The sequence below is a fragment of the Eretmochelys imbricata genome, chromosome 4, assembly GCF_965152235.1.
Source record: "Eretmochelys imbricata isolate rEreImb1 chromosome 4, rEreImb1.hap1, whole genome shotgun sequence".
In the NCBI taxonomy this organism is placed as follows: domain Eukaryota; kingdom Metazoa; phylum Chordata; order Testudines; family Cheloniidae; genus Eretmochelys; species Eretmochelys imbricata.
Genome location: NC_135575.1, coordinates 28,068,621 through 28,095,338, shown reverse-complemented (window position 1 = coordinate 28,095,338; position 26,718 = coordinate 28,068,621). Strand labels below are relative to the sequence as shown.

General features: G+C 46.2%; 1 protein-coding gene and 1 pseudogene across 1 annotated transcript in view; both read right to left on the bottom strand.

The window, feature by feature from the left end:
* Nucleotides 1-345: 345 nt before the first annotated feature.
* LOC144263779 (alcohol dehydrogenase 1-like) lies at nt 346-10,716 on the bottom strand (annotated as a pseudogene).
* A 10,026-nt stretch (nt 10,717-20,742) lies between these two features.
* BMPR1B (bone morphogenetic protein receptor type 1B) overlaps nt 20,743-26,718 on the bottom strand; it is a 40,474-nt gene continuing 34,498 nt past the window's right edge. The window contains exons 7-11 of the mRNA XM_077814757.1: nt 22,915-23,107; nt 21,953-22,250; nt 21,459-21,634; nt 21,094-21,224; nt 20,743-20,868 (exon numbers count right to left, since the gene is read on the bottom strand). Of these exons, the coding sequence (XP_077670883.1) occupies nt 20,743-20,868; nt 21,094-21,224; nt 21,459-21,634; nt 21,953-22,250; nt 22,915-23,107 (924 nt within the window). The remainder of the gene's footprint in view (nt 20,869-21,093; nt 21,225-21,458; nt 21,635-21,952; nt 22,251-22,914; nt 23,108-26,718) is intronic.

Genomic DNA, 26,718 nt, shown 5'->3' with positions numbered 1-26,718 from the left:
ACAGCTTCCAGAACCCATGTGGCAGGATGTCAAGGCAGAGGTCTTGTTATACAAGACAGAGGAAGTGAGAAGGTTGTTATGAAAACAGACTTCCTCTCAGTACTACAAAGTAAGAGACTCCAGACTTATTTCTGGAAGAATTTGTAGTCTAAAAATTTTATCCATCTCCTTTATATAGCAAAAAGTCTACTCCTCTCTGTACAAGGACAGGCTTGGCCAGGTTTTATTTCAGGGAGCGGTTACTTGAATTAGTCTGTGTGTTGGTCTGAAGATAAGACGACCTCTGAAGAACACATGAACAGCAAGGCCAGCCACCACATGGGAACAATATTAGTTAGGTTTGCTCTAACATTGGGCCACTAATAAGTATGCACTGCCAATGGACTTTGGGAGAGTAGTCCACATCATGTCCTGTCAAGGCAAACAGCACCTCCTGAATAGGTTTCTTCAAGTCTAGAGGGTTTATTCATTCAGTGGCTCCTAGGTTTTTAGCCTTGGCAAATTTATCTTTGTTGATGTCCATCCCAATGATCTGGGAAGCACCATCTGACTTACAGCCAGAGAGGCTAATTCCTCCTAAACTAAAGATGGCACATGGAAATGATTTCTGCTACATACAATTCGTTAATATGCTAAGAAAGCAATTATGCCATTTGTCCTTGAAAAGGGCCTGTGTACACACAGAAGTACATACATACAAGTATTGATGGCAGCCCATATCCAGTAGAAAACCCACAACCAAGCAGACAGACTTCATTCAGAGGAGGAGATGCAGCAGCAATTCTTGCTGAGACAGAATTGGGCACAACTGTATTCTACAAAGGTGCTGATTATCCACAGGAATCAGTGGATCTGCTTCCCTTGGGAGGGGAGTGTGCAGTTCTTGTGACTCGGAGAAGCGGCTGGGCGACATCCAGACTTGACAGTTCTTTAAGGCACGGCTAATATTGTCAGCGGGTGAGATATAGGTAACAAAGTTAAAGACTCACAGTCTTCAGGCAACAGTTGACGTCAGGATTCAAAACAGGAGCTGCATTCACCACACTGAGGGAGACAGAGAGAGAGAGAGAGGAGACTTAGGAAAAGGCCAACAGATTTGGTCTTAAATGCTCCTGAACCAAACAGACTCATGATTAACTGCCAGGCAACAAGTCTGGCTTTTCAATCAAGCATTGTATTATGTGGTCTTCTGAAAAAAAAAAAAAAGTCTGCTTTACCTGTCAGCTGGAGATTGGGAAGCATCATTTTTAGTACTTGAAGTGTACAGAGAGTTTATTCACAAAATTTAACAGCAGCTAAGCTTTAAGAATTCTCATCTAATTTTAGATGAGTATCAAGAATTAGGTTCATACAGTTACAATACTCCATCCAAGAGGTGAATTTTCTTCCTTAAAGCTATTCAGTTGTAAGCAAAAGGATGAATTGCAAGTCTCAACTTAATATAGGCCCTGTTACCCAAGTTATTTCTATTCCAGTGACAGGGAATTTAATAAGTTTTGCTTGGTGGCCTCCCAGTGCTCATTAGACGAAAGAAAGCCAGTAGTCCCCCTGCTGAGTGAAAATGTTGAGATGGCTTTGTACTGAGCAGGCAACCATTGAGTAATACGTTTTAGAATCTGGGTTAGAGAACCAGAAAAGGCCTAAAGAAGGAGATTTGCTTCCCCTTCACTGCATGCTGATCTAGCACTAATCATTAATCTGTATATTAGAAAGCTACATTTTGACTTCATTGAATATTCACACAGTAGCAGCCTGCTCCCGCTCCCATTGGAGTCAATGGTAATACTCCCATTAACTTCAGTGGTGCATGAACAAGCCCTCGACCTCTTGTGTAGGTTACAGACAGCTTTCTGGCTTCCATTTTCAAAATGGAATCCTTATTTCCACAAAAGGAACTCCTTCGCCAAGACTCTTGACAATCCCAGCTCCTTCATGGCCAGGAAGGACTGGGTAATCTATATTTGGGAAATCACCTTTCAGAACACGGTCATCTGTCCAACATAGCCCTGTGGCTACAATCTGTATGGAAATGAAAGGACACATGAACCCTGGAATGTACACAGGCTTCTATTAAAGTGTCAGCTTCAAACAAACAATTATTGGAGCCCATTTATTGTTTTGTACTTTTGTTACAGGAGATCAGTGTTCCTATCGGTTTATTAGCTGTGTGCTTAGACCCCAGCTGTTTGGTCAGCCTTATATTCAGTGCTCAAGAGGACTTAAGTCACTTCTAGGATGCCTCCAGATTAGTTTTCTAGAAATCCAGTCTCAACCGTGAGTACACATAACATTCTATTCTGGCAACTTGTCAGCTAAGTGCTTTACAGTTTATAGGCATGAAACTGTTTCATAACCTAATTGAGAATTTCCTTTCTAGACACATTCAGAATATTTGCTTAGGCAACCATAGGAGATTTCAGGTGGCTCATGCAGTACTGTACATTTGCATTGCTACCTGCCAAGTGGATTAAGTGCCCATGTTTTAAAATTTTTTTATTAAAACTGCACACACAAATCAAGTATTTGCATGGAAAATTGGCAAGTTTTGCATTAAGTCAGTTTACATCCACAAATGTCCTATGCCCATGCCCACTTACTGCACACCAAATTCTGCACAATTACAATGCAAATAAATTTGAAGGGTCAGGCCCAAAATGTTTCCCTCATTCTTCACAAGTGCGAATGTCAAGTTTAGTCTTTGTAGATTTTTATTCACATTGAGAAGGTCACTTCTTTCTCGGATCAACAAGCATCAATTTTCATTGCTCAGGGCTTGTCTGCACTACAAGGTTTTGCTACTTCAGTGGCATAGTTAGCTGCTAGCAGAATGGCTGCAGTAACAGGTATCCTGGAATATACTGTTCTGGAAACAACATAAGATATACCAGCATAAGGCACTTCATACTAGTATAGCTATATTAGTACAACAAAAACTACACCCCTAATTTATATATAGTTTGGTATAGTTTAGGTGACCAAAAATATCCTGCAGTGCCTAACATTACTCCTCCTTGTAGAAGGATCAATATTAGGATTCTGGGTTCCTCACTGAAGTCTGATATGCTCTCAAGAAGAGGAAAATACAGAACTTTTGCCATGAAGATTTGCCATGAATTTCTGGATTACATTGTGACACTGGTAGATCAAATGGCAGCTTTTAGGCCTCATCCAAGCACTAAAACTCATTGCTTGAAACCAGTTCAGCTCACCTGTGTGTTGGTATAATTAAGATGGGTAGTGGACTTGCAAGCCTTTCCTAAGGACTAATGTATGAATCCTACTTCTAATGTCTATAGACCATGCTATAAAGTGATACTTCAGTGTTGGCTATATAGCTTTAAAATATTTGTTCTGAACTATATAATTAACAAACAAGAAGTCTTTACCTAGTGCTAAATCCCTAGGAAAGTCATTCCAGTGGGCAGTAGGGCCTACCAAAACTAAATGGGCCATGGATCACCACCATACAAAGACTTGTTAACTGCTCCTGCATGGGCTAGGTGCAAAAGGGCTCATCCCATCAGCTTGAATTCTGGAAGAAGGAAATAAAGATGGATAAAAAGTGTTCATGGCAGCTCTTCGCTGTTCAGACTCACAGGGCTGAAGCTAAAAAGCAGAGATCCTTGTAGTCATCTGTAAGCACCGAATCCAGATTGACATTAACTGGAAACTCATTTGTTATATATAATTAATGCCTGCTTTAACCTGTAAATAACTTGTTTCTTTTTCCTAGTTAAATCCTTTGTTGACTATAGGCTGGCTACAAGTGTTGTCTGTGGTGTGAGATCTGACCGAGGGTAAGTGGTCCCTTGGGACTGAAAGCAACCTGAATCTTTCATGATCTTTGGTGTATGGCAACCAACTATCTCTAAGTTCAGCTTGCCTGAGTGGCAAGACAGGCTGGAAAACCAAATGGGACTGACTGGTATCATACTTCTGGAGTTCATTTGTTAGTAGGCTGATGAAATCCAATTGTAGATCATACAACCAGTTTGGGGCATCTGCCCTGCTTTTTGACACAGTCTACTCAGAAGTTGGCACTGTCGTGACCCACCCCAGACAGCAGGACATAGATCATCCCAACATTTTGTCTCTTGTTGTTTAAGAGTTGGTTAGTAGCCAGACCCCAGGTAATGTGACAGAGTGTGGATTTCTAAGGGTACCTCTACCCTGAGAGCTGTAGAGGTGTCCATAGCCCTCTATTGTCCACACCGAAAGCCCAGAAGCATGTGTCTGAAGGCAAGAAGAGTGTGAGTAGGCTAGTATGCCTGAGGGGTGTGGGTAAACACTCTCCTTCCATACCTGTGCCAGTTTCCAGCATGGATGGGAGTAAGGGACATAAACGAGAGACCTGGTAGTAGTCCTCCACCCACATTCTCACTACATGCTGAACCCTTTTCTACTTGACCATTACCCAATCTGTAAAGTGCCCTGCACCCCCATTCTCACCAGTAGCAGCATGTTGCACTGACCATATCAGAATTGCTTTCTGCCACTCTTCACAAGTGAGAGCGGATCATAAGAATGGCCATACTGGGTCAGACCAAAGGTCCATCTAGCCCAGTACCCTGTCTTCTGACAGTGGCCAATGCCAGGTGCCCCAGAGGGAATGAACAGAACAGATGATCATCAAGTGATCCCTTCCCTGTCACTCACAGTCCCGAGCCTCTTTTTGCCAGAAGCTGTATCCCTGCCCATCCTGGCTAATAGCTATTAATGAACCTATCCTCCATGAATTTATCTAGTTTTTTTGAACCCTGTTATAGTCTTGGCCTTCACAACATCTTCTGGCAAAGAGTTCCACGGACTGACTCTGCATTGTGTGAAAAATGCCTTCCTTTTTTTAAGAAAAAACTGGCTGCCTATTAATTTCATTTGGTGACCCCTTGTTCTTGTGTTATGAGAAGGAGTACATAACACTTCCTTATTCACTTTCTCCACACCAGTCATGATTTTATAAACCTCTATCATAGCCCCCTTACTCTATTTTCCAGAGTCCATCTTATCTCTCTCCTCATACAGGAGCCATTCCACACCCCTAATAATTTTTGTTGCAGTGATAAATGAAGGGGGAAGCCCCCTTTTATGGGCACCCAGCCAGTCAACTATAAAAATCCCTGTTAGTAGCTGTTCTCTACTTGCTTTACCTGTAAAGGGTTAAAAAGTCCACAGACAAAAGGAAGGGAGTGTCACCTGACCAAAAGAGCCAATGGGAGGGCTGGAACTTGTTAAAATTGCAGGGTGGGGAGAGAACCACACACACACACACACTTTCCTTTGTTGTTCTCTGGAGAGAGGAGACACAACAGCAATGCTGTAAGAAGCTTTAAGCCAGGTATGGAAAAAAATCATATCATACCTAGAACTACCTACTTATGTATCTGGGGTTTCAAATAAGTAGATCAGGAAGTGTCTAGAAAGACCCAATTAGGTTTATCGGTGTTTATTTCTTATTGGCTTGTGAACGCCTCTGCGCTAACCCCAAATGCTTTTGTTTTGCTTGTAACCATTAAGCTGGACCTCAGGAAGGTTATTCTTGATGTTTAATTTTTAACAGTGGGGTTTTTAAAATCTAGCAAAAGCCTGAGTTCCAGATGTATTTTTTCATTTAATAAAATTTACCTTGAAGAACAGGTTTGGATTTGTGTCCCTAAGAGGTTTGTGCCTATGATGTTTAATTAGCTGGTGGCAACAGCTGATTTCCTTTGTTTTCTTCTCAGCTCTTTCCTAAAGGGGTGTGTGAGAAAGGGCTTGAGGGTACCCCACAGGGAGGAATTCCCAAAGGGGTTTTTGCACTTGGTGGTGGCAGCATCTATCCATCCAAGGTCAGAGAGAGAAGCAGTAACCTTGGAAGTTTACTACAAGGCTGGAGTGGCCAGTATTAATTTTTAGAATCCTTGCAGGCCCCCACCTTCTGCACTGGAAGTGCTAGAGTGGGGAATCAGCCTTGACAGTTGCCCTTTTCCAATAGATCTTTTTTGATTGGGAACCACATGTGCATACGGTATTCAAGGTGTGGGCATGCCATGGATTTATATAGAGGCAATAAGATATTTTCTGTTGTATTCTCTATCCCTTCTAGTGATGGCCAGCATTCTGTTTGCTTTTTTGACTGCTGCTGCGCATTGCGTGGATGTTTCCAGAAAAACATCCACAATGACTCCAAGATCTTCCTTGAGCAGGAACATCTAATTCAGACCCCATCATTTCGTAGTATAGTTGGGATTATGTTTTCCAATGTGCATTACTTTGGATTTATCAACATTGAAGGTTTGTCTGCCATTTTGTTGGCTGGTCACCGAGTTTTGAGAGATCCTCTTTTAAGTCCCAGGTAGACTTCAAAGACCTGACTATCTTGATTAGATTTGTATCAGCAAATTTTGCCACCTCACCATTTACTCCTTTTTCCAGATCCTGTTTTGAGAGCAGCCACCTGGCCCACCACCACATCCAGGTGTCGATCAATGTCTGGTCAGAGTACACCATCCTCTATGGCTTCTCCTGGAATGGCAGGAAGAGTCACCCATACCAAGAAATTTCATTGAGCTGGAGGAGCAGATTTCAGCCCAGGACCAGAAGGAATCAAGCACTGGAGGCTCTCATACAAGAGGGCAAAACACTTCAACAGTTGCTCCAGGTGGGCTCACTGTATGTGCCCCTTCAAGGAGCATGATGGGTGCTGTCAACCGCTTTCAATGCACAGCCAGAAATGAGTCATGACCCCCTCCTCCACCCTGTCAGACCAGGAGGTGGATGGGATGCTGAGGAGGATGCCTTGGAAGGCAAGTAGCATGTGTTTTTTGGTACCCAGCGGAGCCAGCTGAGGAAGACCACCCCACCCTCACCCCAATGAACCTAGGGAGGACCCCCAAGTCATGGCAGGAACCAGAGCCTATGACTGGTAAGTTACAATACACCCTCCCTTTGACAGAGGCCCAGTGGTGGTTTACTGTTGAGTATCAAGTTCAGCAGGCCTGATATGCTCACTACAGCAAATACACTTTGGGTATCTATCAGGACAAAGTGGCATGTAAGGATCATTGGAAAACTAAACTCACTGATCATTAATATTTTTATATGGGGTGCACACAAAGAGTTATAACTGTGTTCAAATTATGCTCTTAAAATTTGACAAGCAATACATAAATACAGCCTGCCTTAAACAAAGTAAGGTGTATTTGCTTGTCTGACCAGCTTGGTCATCAGGCAGAGACAATGAAGGTACATTTACATAAAAAGGTAAACAGCTACCTACCTAGAGTGTGGGGAGACATCCTCTTAACTGTAAGGACAGTAGATCTGACCCTTAAATAATAAGCAATTGAATCAGCTAATTGTATACACATTCTTACTATACTATTAAGGCCCTATTTAACTTGCAGATGCAACAATATTAGGCTTCTAGTGCCATTTTGACAGTGGGAGCCCTGGGTGGCTACTCTAAATTGCAGAAAAAAGTAATGGACTTTAATAATGGACCTTATTTACAGTAATATTTCTCCACCATTTTCCATGGCTTGGCCGCAATTTTTGGCCACAATTCATGTACAGCCTTATGTACTATAAAAGTGCATCAAGTGAGGTCTTGTATGAAAGCCTGTGATACACTGGTGATTAATATTTTGAAACATCTATTTTGCACTATGAGGAATTATGGATACTCAAATATTCTTTACACTCTTCTTCATCCTACAGCCATCTTTCTGTTGCCAGTCTCTGAGCTTTACATAAGTCCCGCCTGTTCCCCCACAAGTCAGAGCTTGCTTCCAATCAGCAACCTCCTCTTAGCCTACCTATTTGCTGATTAATTGGGCCTGCCTGGCCTCTGAGGGCCCATGTGGCAAGTACACCCCAACAACAGGGGTGAAGACATTGGAGTTCTCCATGACTTAGAGGATTCAAGAGGCCTGGTCTCTCGAAATCAGACCATTGGGTCCTTCAACCAAGGAGGTTCAAGCATCTGGGAAGTGAATGCAGTTAACAAGCCTGCTTAGGTGAAGTTAGTTTTAGAAGTGTTCTCTTTTCCACTTTTGTTTATCACCCTTTCTAGCATTACTCCTTATACTTGGAGACACTTAAACCGCTCACCTATTGTTTAGTGCACTGGGGAGGCCAGATTTTAAGATCATACACTCACTCTTCCTCCCTGGATAACGTGCCTTGCATTGCTACATCTGAGTTTGAATTGTAGTGCTGAACCAAACACTGTCACAGGCTATCCCCTTATCAGACTCCTCCAACTTTCCCTCCTGCATCCAGTCCCCACTCTGGTCCATCCCAGTTATAATCCAATGATTTTATTGATTTTTGACAAGCCAGTGTTATGCATTTACCTGAAACTATGGCTTAAAAAAATAAATCAGCTTATTAATGAATAGTTGTGCCCCTGTAGCCATGCATTTCTTGATCAGCAGTCAGGCAGCAATGGCCTCAAGGCACAAGAATGCCCACTATTTTAAGAATGAGAGGGTTAAAACCCTTACAATGGGTTTACAGGGCAGTCATTTTGCCTGGCACATCAAAGTGACCCATGACTAAATACACATGGGAAAGGTGATCCAAACCCTTCCTAAAAGGTGGTCATTAGAGAAAGACATGACAAGAAGCCAGAACTCAGAGTGGGGAAAAGGGAGAGACCTACATTCTCTCAGTAGCCAAGGGTCTTTTTGCCCCACAGTTGCCTGAGGCCCAAGAAAAGCTAGACTGGGGGTTTAGTGGGTTGGCAGATCCCTCCCCATCCAGCTCAGTGGAAGGCCAATCCATCTCACTACACCCCTGAGGCACTACCCCTATCAGGGATTAGATCTTAGGTGGGACAATTCAGTTCACTTCAGTAGTCTCAAGGAGACCAAGCCCAGGCAGGCAAGCAGTTTAGAGGCCCAGGCCATACAGAGAAATAGGCCTGTGAGCCTAAGGTGGGGAAGCTACCACCCCAGGGTAGGGTTGGCAACAGGGCATAGGAGGACCCAGCCCAGGGCTCTAACCATGACAGTGTTCCACCACTGGGCCAACCAAAACACACTGACCAGCATTCAGGCAGCCACTGAACTACAGTCAGCTGTCCCTGGGCTACTTCTTACTCTCTCCCCTTAAGGTACCTGCATCTCCTCAAGGTATACAGCAAGCAGCAACCCCAGCAGCTCTTTTTCTGGGTCAGTCTCATCCTCAGGCCAGGCACACTGTAAGCTCACAAGCCACCTGAAAGCATCTACTCCCTTCCATAGCTCAGGCTGAACTACATTAGAGGCTCTGCCTTTTATACTTCCTGTCCCGCCCCTTAAGGGTGAGCCCAGCCTGGCTCCGCCCACCAGGGATCAGAGAGTGGTCCCTCCCCCTCCAGCTCACTGGGAGGCCACTCCAACTCAGTATGGGGGGTGGGGAACTGAACTCTTGTTGCACGGAGAGATCAGTCACACAGTGCATTTAAAAGACTAGATCCCAAAGGTGTGAAACATAAAGAGACCGGAGCCCATATTTAAGCGTGGTCCTTGAGCTACAGATACGTAATGGATACCCAAATCGCTTGTTTGGAGGCCAAGGACATTGATCACCATTTACAGGGAGGTCCTTCTATATGTCACTTCTAGGGGGCTTAAGCCCACTGAAACAAGTGTTTAGGACCCGAGCCCTCATTACAGGGAAGCGGGGGGGCATTCATGCAGTGTGTCTCCATCCTTTCTCCAGGGCTTTTTCTTCCCTTCTGCTAATCCTTTGGTCTTGTTTTGTTCTTAGAGTTGTTAGAGAGAGAGCAAAAGAGAGACCGAGAGAGAAAGACAGAAGATTAGGTGTGGACTGAGTGGATATCACGATTACAAGGTCAATTTAGATTAAACTGACAAGCCTCTCCTGCCTCCTTGAACCCAAACTCCTAGTCTTCCATCCCCGTCTGTGTACCCCGGGGGAACAGCCTGGTTTTGTGGGAGAGCTGCTGGGCTGGAGATCTGCTCCTGTCATCTGCTTTGGGGGTAGAGACCCCCCCCCCAACTCCCTGCAATACGTGCCCAGAGGAGTTAACCTATAAACTGCAGGGTGGGGGGACTGAGACCACTGCACCCCTCTATTGCTCCCCACCCACTCCTCTCTGTCTGGGGCTCTCTGTGTCCCACAGAGGCACCGGGGGCACTGAGGAGGGCAGCAGGGAGGTCACCGGGGGACCCACTTGTGCTGGATGCCTGGAATCTGGCAGCAAAGAGCCCCCTGGCAAAGTCCCCAGCTTCTCCAGCCTCCTCATGCCCGAACTGGCACCAGTTGGTGACCGATACCATGTCTGACCTTCCAGGAGAGCAGGGTGACAGCCAGTCCAGAGCATGACGTCTGCATGGGTGCCAGCTCCGATCTGGTCCCAGGGCAGGGAAGCAGATTGCTTGGTTCGGGAGTGTGTGTGTGTGTGGGGAAGGAAATGGGACACGGGGCCTTTCCTCTGTAGGGGACGCCAGCTCCAATCCAGACCCCAAGCAGGGGGACTGGCTGGCTCAAGGGGTGGGGGGGGGAATGGAACACGGCACCCTGACACCGAGGGGTGCTTTGGGGAGAATTTACCGATACACAAAGATGATCCTCTCCTTGTAGGTCCCGTACCCATGTCTCTGGGTCCTCAACTGGGTTGTACCTGCCCTGGGAAAGAGCTGTGAACGTCACCTCATTCACCCCCTGCCTTTCCGCACCCGAGCCAGGGATAGCGCCCAGCTCCCCTGCTCTCCAGCCCACTAGACCCATTCCCCCTTTGAGAACCAGGGAAAGAACCCAGGCAACCTGGCTGGACCCGGTACCCGGTCAGTTCCTTCGCTAGGGCCAGGACAGCGTCTCCCGTGGTGTCTCAGACCTGCTGCACCATGGCAACGTCACAGAGCACCAGGATCTGCAGAGACGCACTCTGAGCAGGGGGGCGTGGGCAGCCAGGCAGCGTGCTCGCTTCATCAGCGCCTGTTCCCCGGGCAGAGCCCATGACAGACGCACCCCCCCATCCCTCCAGAGCCAGGCTGGTCCCTAAAACCCTCCTGTGGAGCCAGGCTGGTCTCAGAGCCACCCCCCAGCAAGCTGCCCTCCCCCAGCCCACGCCTCAACCAGTGTACTCATCACCCGTGCATTGGCCACTTGGCCTCTCCAAAGCTGTGCACATTGAAGGCACAGACCTTGAAGGCGGCCCGGGAAAGGTGCCCCCTGAGCAAGAACAGGATCAGGGCAGGAGAGTGCTAGAGGAGGGAGAGCCTCAGGCAAGCAGGAGAGGGCCTTGTGGGTCAGTGCCTAGGCAGGGAGGGTACAGGAGAACAGCGATCTGGCTGCTTGCTGAGTAGGTGGCTGGGACATGGGTCCTTTTGACTGGCAGAGCCCAGGACATTAAGGGGAGAGAACAGCCTGGGCTGTGCTAAAACACCTCTTCCCTCCCTGCCTCCCCCCGGCCCCTGTTCAGGCCCTGGGAGTCCTGGTATCTAGCCCCCCCACTAGACCCCAATACTCTCCCAATGCTGGGGATAGAACGTGCGCATCCTGCTTTACACTTCCCCGCCATGTGCTGCGGCGCATTATCCAGCTCTGGCCAGGTTTAAATCAAGCTGGGATGTTTTCCTAAGAGATCTGCTCTGGTTCAAGCAGGGATTAATTCAGAGCCCTGGGTCAGACAGAGGGACAGATGAGATGATCACAGGGATCCCTTCCGGCTTTGGGATCTACGAGACCCTTGAGCTGTCAGCAGAGACCCAGGGCAGCTCATTGTAAGGGCTGACACCACAGTCATCATCAACTGTGGACACCTTGGTAGGAGGAGGAGCCAGGCTGATCTCTCGGTGGACAGGGAGTTTCACCTCCTACAGCTGATCAGTGGGTAAAGCAGGGTCAGGAAGTTTATTTAAGGGCCGAATCTAGGCCGGGCTCTCTCTTATGCGGGGGGCTGTGACAGAGACTTCAGAAACTGCTCCAGCATGCAGCTAGTTTGGGGTTTTCCAAACCCGCCCCCCCCCAGCTCTGCTGGTGGGTGGGAACAGTCTTCTCATTTCCAGCCTCAGCTGATCCATGGTGAGTTTATCCCCATTGGCTTTTGGGACAACATTGTCCTGTAGCTTCGCTCGCTCTTTCCCTTCCCTGGTGTACTTACAGGGAGCAACCACATTCCTGGTTTTAGGTCAACAAGCCAAACTCTTCCAGTCTCTTCTAGGAAGAGTCGCGGGCTGTTTCTCTGAGCATTGTAGTTGTCCTGCTCTGTTTTAGTTAGGATTCCTATTTGGGGCCACGAATTGGACCTAGGATTCCAGATGAGGCCTGGTCCACAGCATTGAAATGTCTCAATAGCTCCTGGAAATACATGGCCTGGTATGTCAGCTGAGCATCACCTGACAATGCTGGGAGGAGGACTCCCCTGTGGACTCACGAGGAGGGGTGAGCGGAGACGGGGAGGAGGTGGGGGAGCCATATGGACTTTGCTTTTTTTATTTGAATATCTGTGACTCTTGTGTGCATTGAGGGTAAAAGTTACTGTGGTTAAACTCTTTTTGCTTTGCCTCCTGTGCAGTCCCCAAAGGGTTAAATTATAAACCAGAGTGCCCATGGGGATCCCCATGTAATCAGCCCTTGCACCCCCCCCCCCCAGGTGGCTGAATCTCAGCACCGGGCAAAGGGGGGGGTCCCTGTATAAACAGCTCCTGCACCCCACCCCAGAGGTATGAGGATTCATACCCACCCCAGAATATGTCTGTATTAACTGTTGTTATGCTGGAAGGTGATAATGGCTCTTTGATCAAAAGACAATCACAGACCTGAGTGTGTGAAGAGCTTTTCTTTCCAGCGAAGCTGAAGGAGCAATTAAATGCCCCTTTGCGTAGAGATAGCTGTGAGCAATGGGGAGCCACCACCCGAGACACTGGGCCGCATGGCACAGCCGATCAGAAGCTGAGGGGTGTCTCTGGGACCGGTTGTAGCAGGGGTGTCCGTAGGATTTATGGGCCCTATGCAGAATTATTAAACTGGTGCCCCTATGCCTGACGGCAGCCCGGGCTCACATGTGTATTTTAGATACGGGTGGTCTTTTGAAGGATTTATTTAAAAAAAATATGTCTGAAGATTCAAGCATTTCAGGCTAAAGATGAATCCTAGAATATCAGGGTTGGAAGGGACCTCAGGAGGTCATCGAGTCCAACCCCGTGCTCAAAGCAGGACCAAGCCACAACTAAATCATCCCTGCCAGGGCTCTGTCAAGCCTGACCTTAAAAACTTCTAAGGAAGGAGATTCCACCAGATTGTGCATCTTGAAAATCTATGCAAGGATTTTTTTAGAGATGTGATTTTATAATCTTCAGCAACACACTAATGAAATAGTTTGAAAGCAAATGTTAGAGTAAGGTCCTGTGGACTAACATGTTCTGAGTAAATATTACAGTAATGCACTACAGTTTTTGTCAGTAATTTCAGAAACTGACAGTATATACCTGAGGGTTGGCAAATGCCTGTTAAATGACTTCATTACCACTTGAATGGCTCTTTAACAGTTTCAGTGTTGTGCTAATAGGTCTGGCAGGCTGGAAGGCTTTTTCTCTCATAAGTACTAGATACCGTTTTTGGGGGGGGGGGGGTTGCAGAAGTCAGGGTATGGCGTGTGGGGGGGCTGGGTATGTGTGATGGGGTGCAGCAGTCAGGGAGGGCAGAGGGTGTGTGTGTGGGGGTGCAGAAGTCAGGGCAGGGGGCGGTATGTATAGGGGGAGTGTGGGGCCCAGCCTCTGCTCCGCCCAGCCCCGATTTCACACCCTTCCCCAAGGCCCCTTCCCTGCCCCACCCCCTCCCCCGAGCGCACTGCGGCCCTGTTCCTCCCCTTCCCTCCTGGAGCCCCGGCAAACAGCTGTTTGGTGGCAGGGGAAGCGTTGGGAGGGGCGGGAACATGGTGTGCTCAGGGGAAGAGATGTGGGGGGGGACGGGAGCTTGGCTGCTGGTGGGTGCAAGCGCAGCCTGCAGCAGAAGCCCCAGGAGCCAGCTGGAGCAAGCTTCTGCCCCCGCAGGTGCCTGGCCCTGGGGCCCCCTGTCATTGCGGGGCCCTGTGCCAGGGCACCCTGTGCTTTATGGTAAATCCGCCTCTGTATGCCTAAGGAAGGTCCTGGGTGGTAGACACAGAGACTGGGGGATTGGCTGTGTTCCGGGCAGAAACTTAGTGGAGAAACAGCTCCTTTGGGCTTGGGGTGGGCTGGAGAAGCGGGCTTGGGTTTCGGAGCAACGAAAGGGCCTGGGCGGTTTGAGTCCCTTGGGAAACAGGACTGTGTTTGTCCCCAGTGAATAACTCGGATTGTGCCAGATGGAAATAGCTCAGCACAGTCCCGAGTAACAACAAAGGGGCTACCGTAATTCTGCCAATCGTTCGTACGTCATAACTGCCCCCGCCCTCTGGAGCTACCGTACAGGGGCTTCCCCCAGGCCCTCTAAAAAAGGGGAGTCCATAGGCGCTATAGTAGTGCTGCTGATAACATGCACGTCATAATGTCCCCCATCTCCAGGTGCTACTGCAATGTGATGCTGATAATGGGCACGTCATGGGGTCTCCTTCTTAATTTTGGGCCTCTGTGTGCTACCATAATACTGCTAATCATGCCCATGCCGTAACCGGGCCCTGATTTTGGTCGGCGCTACAGTAGCCGTAGCCCACACAACAATGATCCCAAGCGGCCCAACTGCACTGCCCCCTGGCTGCTGCTGTCCTCCCCCACCCTCTCCCTTTTAACGCTGTCTCTCTCATTGCTGCTCTCAGATCAGCACCCTATGTTCCCGGGGAGTAGGAGTTACATCACCAGACGAGCACAGCCCGCCTGGATGGCATTACTGCTGGAGTCATTAGAGCAGAAAGGGTTCAAGGGTGCAGTGAGACGTCGCTCCCTCAGAAAGCCCAGCAGCTGTTTGCCTCTGGGCTGGATTCTGCTTTTGATTCCTTCTGCGTGACGCCACTTCAGACTGGATATCCCGCACCCCATCTCTCCCCATTGGGTCATTCTACTTTCACGGGGCTCTAATCGGAGCCCCACCCACCGCCGTATAGCCGGGTCTCTCCACGAGCCGTTTAGGGACCCGGGCGCTTTGCTGAATTGTCACAATGTGTTTGGAACCCTGTCGGCATTTCCATAGTTTTGGGGGCGTTTTTTTAATTCACAGAAATAATTCTGCACGAAGAGACACGCCGAGACCAAGACATATCTCCTTCCAGGCAAAGCGGTGTCACATGCCAGAGGAGAGGGCGGCCCCTATTTAAAGGCAAGGGGGTGAGGCAGAGCAAAGACCGGGTTTACTTCAGCAGCGAATGTACCAACCATTTAAGGCCGATGTCCCAGAGTGGCTGGCTTCTTGAAGAGGCGCCAGGGTCTGGTCTATCCACGATGAACTTTTTAAAGAAGGAGCCCACCTGTAATTAACTGCCCATGTGGCTGGTGGGCAGTGTAGATAAATTATAGCGTCGAGTGCTTGGCTCTGCTTTGGTTTGTTATGAAATATATAGAAGAGCCCAAATAACCAATATCAGTCAGGTTTATTGCGGAAAGTCAATAATGGCCGAGTAAAGGCTGAAAAGTTCAATAAGATTCCACGACAGAAGGCACCCCTGTATTCACACCCGACACACGATTGTAAAAAATCTTTGTACAAAATACGCTTGCTTGAGGTACCATGTGAGAAGTAAAACTTGCTGGTCATTAATGCACAGTAAAATGTATGTAGCAGCATTATATGTCAAGTAATGAACGTACAAACCCAAAAGACAAGTTGACATCCCAGCCAGGAGTCATCACCTACCAAGCTGCCATTCTCTGGCAAGGAAGCAGGCCAGGAAATTGCAGATGTGATCTTAGTGTAAACAGAATCAGGATGAGCTCCACCCTGACATCTGGTGGTGAGGTGTGGCAAGTTGTGGAAGTTCAGGGGCCGATCTCATTTGCATAGACACACCCACCCCGCCTAGAATGAGGCCATAGCTGCCCAAATGGTCACTTTGGCTGCTGTGGATCCCCAGTGTCTCTGCTATTGGGGCAGGAAGAATAAATTGTTATTACCCTGATTATGGGAATCAAGGACAGTGGAACTGTACTTGGCCTTTTGTTATGATGGAAGAACTCGCCATCAACTAAGTAGCACTCGCAAGGCAAGAGACACGGGTTCCAAAACTCTGTGAGTTGAGAGACTGGAGACAGATGTTAATATCTGGTGGTGTTGGCCCTTTTATGAGTGCCCGAAATATCAATTGCATCTTTGTCTCTCTCCACGGTGGAATGTCAGAGCTAATTTTGGGTCTATTAGGAGTTTAGCTATAGGTCCTGAGCTGAATTCGCTTTGGGCTTATGGTGCACCAGCACTAAGGCTCCTACTACTACAAGCTGAAATCACTAAAAAGCTAACATTATTAAGAGCTGAAATCACTGAGCACTGTGTTAAGTAGTGGGGAGCCTGAAGATCTAGAGCGGAGTGGATCTGTTCGTCGACTAGCTGGCAGAGCAGAGTGACTTGTGGAGTGGATCGGAGTGAAGCCCTGTGGGGCAGTCAGCTTCAGGTCATGTAAGGTGCCCCCTACCCCCACCCCCACCCCCGCCATGCACCTTTTCACCCAGACTGGGGAGTAAAACTCTGCAGACGAACTTTTAAACTCTGGGGCTGGACTTTTGGGTTGTTGGACTTTTTTTGGACTTTGGGTGATTTCTGGATTGCTGGACTCAAGAGACGTTTGGGTGGTGGGACTCAAGAATCTGAGGGAAAGGACATGGCCCAATTTGCTGGGGTGGGTGTTTGCTCATGGTTGATGAACCCTAGTTGTGGTGTTTTCCCAATTTAATGCTGATGTCGTTTACCTCATGTTATTAAAGACTGTCTGCTACACCGAGACTCTGTGCTTGCGAGAGGGAAAATATTGCCTCTTTGAGGCGCCCAGGGGTGTGTTTAAGATTTTCCCAGGTCACTGGGTGGGGGCTTGAGCCTGTTTTGCATCTGCTTTGATGAGAGGGAACCCCTGTGTACTGAACCCAGCCCTTGCTGCTATCAACTCGGCCTGGCAGAAGGGTTACATTAGTAAATGATGGTATGAAACCTCTCCCGCACCGGACTCTGTCTCCTTGCTCTCAGCTGGAAAGAGCTTTTAACCAGGGGTCACGCTCAGGAAAATGGTTTTCCAAGGGTGACTGAGTTATAAAAAAGAGGCTAAAACATCTCAGGTTCTCTCTTCTTGTCCATCTCTCTCTTTCACCTAAGAGAACAAAAGAAAACAGCTGTGGGACCTCGGGAGCAGATCCTGTCCTGGAACTTGGTTGGCAAAGCTACTGAAAACCTGTGGTAAGAATTTCATCTTGAACCATGTCTAGTTTAAGTTGAGTACTAGGAAGTGTTTTATGTTTGTCTTGTCACCATTTCTGACTATACTTGTACTTTCTGAAAATCTCTTTCTTTGTAGTTCAATGAACTTGCTTTGTTCTTTCATCACAATTCATCCAGTATTGTGAATCGGGCGGGGAACTCTATTTAAGGTATTGTAGCTCGATGCCCTTGCAGAGGCAATGGACCGAATATATCTGGACAGTGCGGAACAGACATTTCTGCGGGGAAATCCAGGACCGGGAGTGCGTCAGGGTCACCGCGCACATAGTAATCGATGCTGCCGGAAGCCAGAGCGTGGCTGGTAGTCGCTAATGGGCCGCCGGGGTCAGAATTGCCGGATCGGGGCTGTGGCAATACGCAGACGCTCAGGGTGTGACCTGTAAGCCATGTGGCTGTTTGTGAGCGGCCCAGCTCGGGAGCCACAGCAGCAAGGCACCCCACGTTGCAGAGGAGGTCGTGACACGGCTGCTCACCAATCCGGATCGCACCCCAAAATGTCTCAGACACCAGTTTCCGGAAAGCCGTCTCACGTGCCGTTGTATTTCACGCTAGCAGCATTTGTAAGATGATTTTACAAGTTATAAAACTCTTCACGTGTCACTAAAATCCAGCCCATCGGTTTGTCCCAGTTCTTCAGCTTGTTGTAAACCTTTCATTCTCCTTGTTTTGGATACTAGCATTCTAGGTACTGGCCCCAGAAAGAACTTCTGTAACTTGTCCTGGGGCAAAATACAAACATATTTGGATTTTTTGACAAGTGACCGATCTGCTTATGTCACAAACCAGGCAGTACTATCGTGGCATGTTGCAGAATATGAGAACGTAGCTTACCTCGGCGCTCAGACCGTCCTGCTTTCTGCTTACAATGCAGAGCCATCCCAGGGCGGCCGCCGCAATCCACCTCCTGAGACTAGGGGCTTATTTGTCTGATGGGTTAATAAAGGGGTCGGTGACTAGTCACCAATCGCCGGGTTGACTCATTGCTGCCACTTTGTTGCCTGTGACACAAGAGTATTGTAATGGTAACTGGCAAGGGGGTGCGGAGGCGGGTTACAAAAATCTCCTGAGTCTGCTATGAACATTCTGGTTCTTCCAAAGAATTTGAGGTGAAAGCGGTGGACATGCTACTCATTAATATTGTTGTGAAATGGTGCACAGATACTATATAAGGAGTTAGGTATATATCCTGAAAATCTGTGTTTAAACTCTGCAAAGTGTATCTCTCTGTTGGGATGCAACTGTAGCATTGTAAAATAGCAGAATGCATGCCTGTTTACATACAAAGAGATGCGAAGTCAACAGAAAAGGAGCATGCAGGCGAAAACAAGCCCTGGGGGATTATCCTGCCTCAGAGTAAAGAGACACCGCCTTCACCCTGCACCTGGGAAGCGAACGGACAGCGTGGGTCGCAGTTAGCCTCGGTTGAAAAAGCTGCAGAGGATTTTGGGTGAGAGAAACGTCTTCAGCCAGGAGGTTAACCTGCGAGTTTAATTAAGTGTCTAGAAAGTGGTTGTTTAGGTCATGACTTGTTTCCAAACAACTGTTCTTTGATAATAAATGCATTCTCCTTTTCACTAATCTCGGCGCCTGCGGTTAAGCCAAGTGCGGGTCCTGAGTTATATCTTACAAACCGGTATGTCCTGTTGATTTGGGAAGGTGTTCAGTGGCAGGCACAGGCTGGGCACTGCAGTGGGTGTGTGAACCTAGGTCTTCCCAGCAAGCGGCTCCAGGCTCCAAGAGGCGTGAGGGGGCCCAGGGCAGGTTCCCGTCCCAGGAGAAACTTAATGAGCCCAGCTCTGGGCGTGTAATCCAATACCCTAACTGTTCTGTTCTGCACATTGTGGTGTCACATCAAGCGGAAGGCAGCTGTCGGGCGGGGGGGGGGGGGCGTGTAAAAAAACGGTGACAGAGGGTTGGTTATTGCTGGCCTGAATCCTCTGCCCCATCTGCTGCTGCTTCCTCTCTGGTTATTTCAGAGTCAGCTTTTGGTGCAGTGACTCGGTGTCGCTGCCTCAAGGAGTAATGAAGTCTCGCGAGTGGGGCGGGCAATCTGCTCTCAGCTGGGGAAAGCGAGCTGCCCTGCTGCTGCTGCAGCCACCCGCCACCCCCGCTCCGCCGCACGCTAATCAGCCAGCGTCGCCTCCGGCAGCCCGCCGACTCGCCCCGCCCCGCCCCGCCCCGCCCCACGCCTGCGCGGGCTGGGCATGCGCATTTGGGAACAGCGTCCTCATTGGCTGGGGACGCTACCAATCGGGAGGCGCAAGGCGGGGCTACAAAGCAGGAAGCGGCGGCTGCTCCAGCATCGGGAGCAGGGAAGAGGCTAGAGCGGCGCGTGTGCGCGCCTCGGAGAAGCCCCCGGGCCGCTCCCTGCGCTGCAGGCCCCCGATAACGGTAAGAGACGGAACCTCTCTCGCCCCTCCCCCAACGGGGGGAGCCGGGCGGTGTCAGCGGGCCGGGCCGGGCTGGGCTGGCAGAGCGGGGCGGGGGTCTCCTCTGGGCGGATACTCCCAGGGAAGTTAGTTAGTGACAGACCGAGCCCCGTAAAGTCTCAGGAAGCAGAGCACGGATGAGCCCTGGCGTCTTTGTAACAGACGCCTTCTAGCACAAAATGACTTGGTAGAAAGAACCAACCACGAATGTAAGAATTGGGTTCTTCAGTGTGTCCTCCCACACTTTAGGTGTCTTGAAATTTTGCATTTTATTTGGGGAATGTTAAAACAACAATACACAGTTTGAACAAATACAACATAACCATTTGTTCCCAGTAGTATTTACAGGTTTCCTAATCTTCAAAAGAAATTTTCCATCTTTATGTACACCCTCTTCCCATGTAATATCAATCACTGACTACACGGGAGGTGGGTGTCAAAAGTTTTCATAAATAAATGTTTCAGTTCTGGATGTATATGTTTATGACCTACCAACTTTTAGCAGTTTCACTCACCAGTGGTTTCTCTGATAAATGAAAGGCTGTTAAGACAAACCAAACTGGTTCAATAAGTCTTTATTTTTCAGTGAAAATTCAGACTAATCCAAGAACCACTGGCTTCTGTTTAAGGCCATTAATGTCACAGCCACACCTCAATATTTTTGTTTTTGTTGGAGTGCAAATATTTTTATAAATGAAAAAAGTCACTTTACTTCAATCTTCAGGCACAGTTTCTTAATGTAACAATATATAGGTCTTTAGTTCTAACCATAAGTTTCATTTTCATAAAATTTAAAACAGTAATCTTCTTTTAAACAATCAAAAAATAATGGGCTTTCACAGAAAGCAAGCAACATACATAATCTTGAACCAGTTACTGAAATGGTATTTCCCCTCCCCCTGCAAACAGGGAGCAGATAGTGAAGGCTTTGCTTCTGATGATCATCAAGGGAAAGTCAGTTTTTAAGGGCTTTCACCAGACAAGAGATCTTGAATCAGAGTTTAATGTCCTGTGACTCTGACATTTTGGCAAGTGTTTTCTTTACTCGCAGGGCTGTGAGGCGAGAAGCAGGGTTGTGAGCCCAACACTCTGTCATGAGTTTTCCCATTTGTCTTAGGCACTGTGGAAAGGACAGAAAACATAAAAAAGGATAGGCGATGCAACAAATAGATATATCTATCTGACCTCGGTATTACTTATCAAGCCTTTTCCCTATTCTTTGGCGAAGTTTTAATAGGCGGTTTGGCTTTTCTGTATTACCCTTAACATCATAGTATTGCAAAACAGTGCAGTTTGGTAACATAATAATAAAAAAATGCTTGCTTTATTTTAAAGGACTTCTTACCTCATCACTGCTCCATCTATTGGGGAATGAAGGACGGAGCTTCTTGATGCACACAACTTCCCGCATGTCCTCATAGGAGGGGTCAGTGGGCACAAGATCATAGTATGGAAGCTGGTATTCTTCAACTATTCCTGAAAGAAACATTTTCCAGATGCATCATCACTGCAGGATAAAAGGATGTCTGCACTGTATCAACTACACCCTCTTATAGACACGATCCATGCAAGCTATTCTGTACTATTATCTATATTATGAGTCACCATCCTAGGAAATGTGGAAAAGTCTAAAACAGCAATGGGAGGGGCTCTCCCCCAAGGTTAGTTTATTGCAACCGCAACCAAATGAACAACATGTTTGTCATTTACCTCCCGACACACCTCTCCTTGCTACCTCCCAAAGGATGAGTCCAAAACTGTACATATCAGCCATGATATACGACTGGAAGTGATTCCTATTCAGGCTTTCATCCAGCACCTCAGGAGGCATATAGCGCTTTGTTCCTACCCGGGTGTTTGGTGGTATGTCCACCTCATTTGTATCACTAAAAGAAAAAAAGGATCAAACAAACATAACTTGTGGCACCTGAGAAACGAAGTGAGCTACAGCTCACTTCTAAAGAGCAATAAATGGTTGGCTCTAATACATGCGCTGAATTTGATTTGTAGGAAATGAAACAAAAAGCAGCACAACCAGCGTACTTTTCAATACATCCCAATTAATTAGTTACATGGGCAGATTATTTGTTGGATCACAAATTTAACACCCTGCCCCCCATCCCGGTCTCTGGTCTCTCATTTCAGCATGCAGTAATATACAACTATAAACTCAGGGGTGTGACACACAGAAATTTGTTACTCACCTAATAAATTTAACTGCCAAGCCCAGGTCTGCTATACAGCAGGTTCCATTCTTTTTCACGAGAATGTTCTTACTTTTCAGATCACGGTGGGCAATAGCTGGTTTGCCTTGAGTACTGAAGATCTCAGTGTGCAAGTGGCACAAGCCACTAACTGAGGAATAGGCCAGTTTTAGCATGGCTTTTGTATCCAAGGTAGTGGATTTCAGATAATCATACAGGGAGCCATTCTCATGGTAGTCTGTGATAAGATACAGTTGGGTCCAAGACCCTGTACCTTTAATGTCTGCAGCAATGAACCCTGTGAGAGGGGGGAAATATTTTCAGATTAATATTTTTCGGGGCTTTTGAACACCACACACTTAAAAATGTGGATTATACTGCCTGAAAAAAGTCTGCAACAATTACTCCGAGTGATTATATGGCTATATTAAGAACAGCCCCTGCTAAAATTTATCAATGCTTTCTGTCTAATCCCCAGATTAAGGGTTAAACTTGCGCAAGGGGCAAGGTCTGCTCAGTTCTTGGTCACTCCAGGGATGAGACATACTTCCCGGCATAGTGAAGGAGTACTTGTGGCACCTTAGAGACTAACCAATTTATTTGAGCATGAGCTTTCGTGAGCTACAGCTCACTTCATCGGATGCATACCGTGGAAACTGCAGCAGACTTTATATACACACAGAGAATATGAAACAATACCTCCTCCCACCCCACTGTCCTGCTGGTATAGTGTGGCCTAACATCGCCCCCTACAGAAAGCTCTGCTACATGGTGTCATTTTTTAAAAAACCCCAGACGCAGGTGGGAGAAACAGCTGTATGGTTGTTGGGGATTACAGCCTCCCAAATCCAGTTACTCTCTATCTGCAGGGAGACCCTTAAAATGATTTTGCATGAAGAAAAGGACATCAGCAAATACAAAGTTATTAGTGAGAATAACGAAGAAACATTTCACTCGCTTACCCAAAATGTTTTCATGCCTCATCAGGACAGTCTGATAGATTTCTGTCTCTCTGAACCAGCTGGCCTCCTCAGTGGTGAAGAACACTTTTACAGCTACCTTTTCTCCACGCCACTTTCCCATCCAAACTTCTCCATAGCGACCTTTCCCTATCTGCTTCACCATCTGAATCTGCTTTGCTATAGTCCTTTGGACCTGTTAAATCCCAAGAAATACAGTTTAAATATACTCCCCAGCACGTGTGTTTCATCTCTCTTTGTCTGTCTCCTTCTCGCATGCTAGAACATAGGAACCCTCGCACAAAGAGCTGGAATGCACGGGCCTCGCACAGAGTTGGGGGAGAGGGAATCTCCCGCTGCTTCCCAGAGGATGGAGTAGTAGCCAGGGCACTCTGGTAGTCTGGCCACACCTACAAGCACACGTGACTTTATGCCAGTGGATCAGCATAGGCATAGATCTACCTGACACTTTCAAACATAGGAGCTTAAAGTCAGGATCCTAAATCCATTTTTAGGATCCCCAACAGAGCTGACCAAAAAACCCGAATTAGCATCCTAGGAAATGTTAATGCTAAATGAAAAGTTCTGGAAAAAAAATCAATTTGGAATGCAGCATTTGGATATTTCCAAACTGAAACAAAATATATTGATGAGTAGGCCATAGGGGAGACACTGGTGCCTCATGGAAGATACAGTCCAACCAGGGAGTCTAGCCCTTAGACAAATGGAAAAAATTCAGCAACATCAACATTTTCCAGTGGAAACCACATTGACTTTTGAAAAAACAGGGACAGAAAATTCCCAACCAGCTCTAGGAACTGCCCTGATTTTTTAAAATGCTGTGTACCCAGCAGCTCTCATTGACTTTAACAGGAGACAATAGAAGATGCTCAGCGCCTCTAAGAACCAGAGCTGGGATTTTCAGACATGTCAGCCCCCAACGACAAGTGAAGTTTACTGAGTCTCTCTCAAAAATCCTAACCCGTTTTTTAATTATGAGCCCATATATGGATTTGGGAGCCGAATTCTGGGCTCCTATTTGTAAAAATGTCAGCCACAAGTTTTTAGTTAGTTTGCTAAAATGCAGGCGTTAGGAAGCCTGAGTGGCTACAAACGTATCATTATTATTCATAAAGAGTATTTTTCCCCAAAACATTAATTTAGGAGCACAGCGTAAAATCTGTGTTTATGCACTGCCATCAGTTTCGTCAAGTAGCTTCACTCTGAATAAAAGCTAGATTCAAAGCACCTGCTGACATATACCAGAAGTTTCGCGCAGCCGACAGCACCGCAGACTAATTTCTGATGAGGATGACAGATCAGACACAGAGTTAAGGAAGACTGACCGCTCATACACTCAACAACTAAACCTGTTATGACTAAAAAATCCACCTTGGGCGATTACAGACTAACTTACCCTCTTGGGAATGAGACATGTCTGGAGACTATATATTCCGAACAATTCACAGAAGAAAACTAGAGTAAAAGTTGTGATCCAGCCTACAAATACATGAATGTTCACAGCTCTATTTCCCAGTCACAAGACAGTACAATAGAATATTGAAATGGCAACCGCTCGTGCCTCAGTATTACCTGTTCAAGCCTGAGTGGAAACGTTCTGGCTTTTGTAGGAAATATTTTAAAACAAACAAAATTTTGTAATTGAGTCCAGTGCAGTTGCATCTTTCTGCACCAGGCGTTATATTTAAATATTAAAGTACAGATTTTGCCTTCGCCCACGTAAAACTCTCATGAAATTCAATGCACTCAAATAGCAGTGTTACCTGAATGCTTAATGAGTTACATTAATTCAATGTCCTCCCAAAACATTCTGATAAACAAGGCTGCTAAAAATAAATATTCAAAACTGGATTTCAAAAACAATTTGCTACGCTTTCATTTTCTCCGAAACTGACCGCAATTCAGTGCAAGCTGTCACATTCCTTATGAACACAGACCAGGTCTGAAACCGTTCAGCTCCAGTCTGAATGCATGTGAAACCTGTCAGGTGAGGTCTGTTTTTGTTTATGTTAAACTATGATGTTTAAACTATTTTTAAATGGAAAAAATAACCGAACCTGTGTAACAACAGCTCTGCAAGTTCCTTCTCTGATTTGCATATAAATGGAAGCTGAATTTTTACAGACTGAGTATGTATTATCACACTATCCGATGGTGGCTTCAGTGCAGTTATTTTGATTTACACCAGTGCGAGCCAAGAACAGAAATTGAGCTTAAGTTGTTTTTAAACTGGTTTATTCTCCTTTATACTTTGAAGTAGTGACTGAACAGTTCTATTACACTGGAATTTTTCTTTCACATTTTGTAATATAATTTTAGTGTTGTTGTTTTCCAATTTTCCTACTTTAAAGAATACATCCTGAAAAATAATGGAATTATATCATATAACTTAATTTGTGTAAATATATGTAATGGCATCATAAAGCACATGCAATTGCCATATTTAATGATGAAAAGTTCCTGATTAAATTATATTAAGAAAATGAAAATCACATTTCTGTTATGAGTTTTCAAAAGGCGGAATACTACATGGAAGACCTTAAGTTGGTTTCTTCCTACTAGAGCTGGTCAAACTATTGTGTTCAGTTTATTTTATTTCATGCATTTAGTTCTTTTTCTGTTCATAAACGGCTTGTGATGTTTAAAAATATGCATATTATTCTAAATTGTTTGACAAACAGATTTTACAAACATTTTTGTGTTGGGGATTGATTGTAAACTGTTCACAGTGAACAATCCATTCAGTCTTCAATATTTGTATTTTTCTACTCAAACATTGACACTGGTCAGCTAAGGAAACAGGACATTTTGCTTCTCTTCTCTGACAGGATGAGCTAAATATTTACATACTACTTCCGCTGTTGCTTGAATAGAATTTTGATTTGTCACAAAAGCGGTTTTGCATCTTGAATGAAAACATCTCGGCGAAAGGCACAAAACTTGCTGTTTGTAAAATTCATACAAAGTTTTGGTCACACGAACGTTTGTGACCAGAGCTGTGATGCGTTCAATCAAAAACCAACAAGTATTTATACATGTAATGATAAAAATGTACGAGTAAGATTAATTGAATGTCCTGTATCTATTGTGGCAAACTCCACAAGCTATTGAAACAGCTCTACCTTCGTATACCTTGAAAATGGCTTGGTTCTGTGCTTTTGGCCCTGGTTTTGCAGCTTCTCGGAGGCCCACTGAGGTAAATGGAGCTCTGCCTGGAGGCAGAGATTTGCCTTTGTAACCCAGCTTGCAGGGTAGGAACCTTTTTTTACAAGTTTTTAAAACGCTTCAGCAGGGCTTAGAAGTTGAATGGCAACATTCAACCTGCAGCAAACTTTTATGCTAGAGATACAATCACCTAAAAAAGGCACCCAACAGCTCACAGCAACATTTACACTACCTTAAATATATGGGCTTGACTAAGAGCCACCATATAATTATGAATAATACAAGTAAATCTGAGAGAGAAAATGAACAAGGTTCAATGTCAGAGAAACGATAGTATTTTGGTTAAGGTTTGGCTTTGTTGTAACCTTTGTATCCGATATAATAAGCAAGCTACAAAAGAAAGACAATATTGTTTATCATAAACTGACATTTTACAAGTTCTGCAAAAAAAAATGGTTTGCTTTCTCTGAAACAACTTTAAATGTTTTCTATTGAAACAAATAATAAAGAAGCTGGACATAAACACTTTTAAAATGAAGGATAGTGTTTTTCACCAGACATCGTTGTACGTATTTGTTACAGGCATGGGCGTCCCCTCTTGGACAATAAGTATCAATCCAT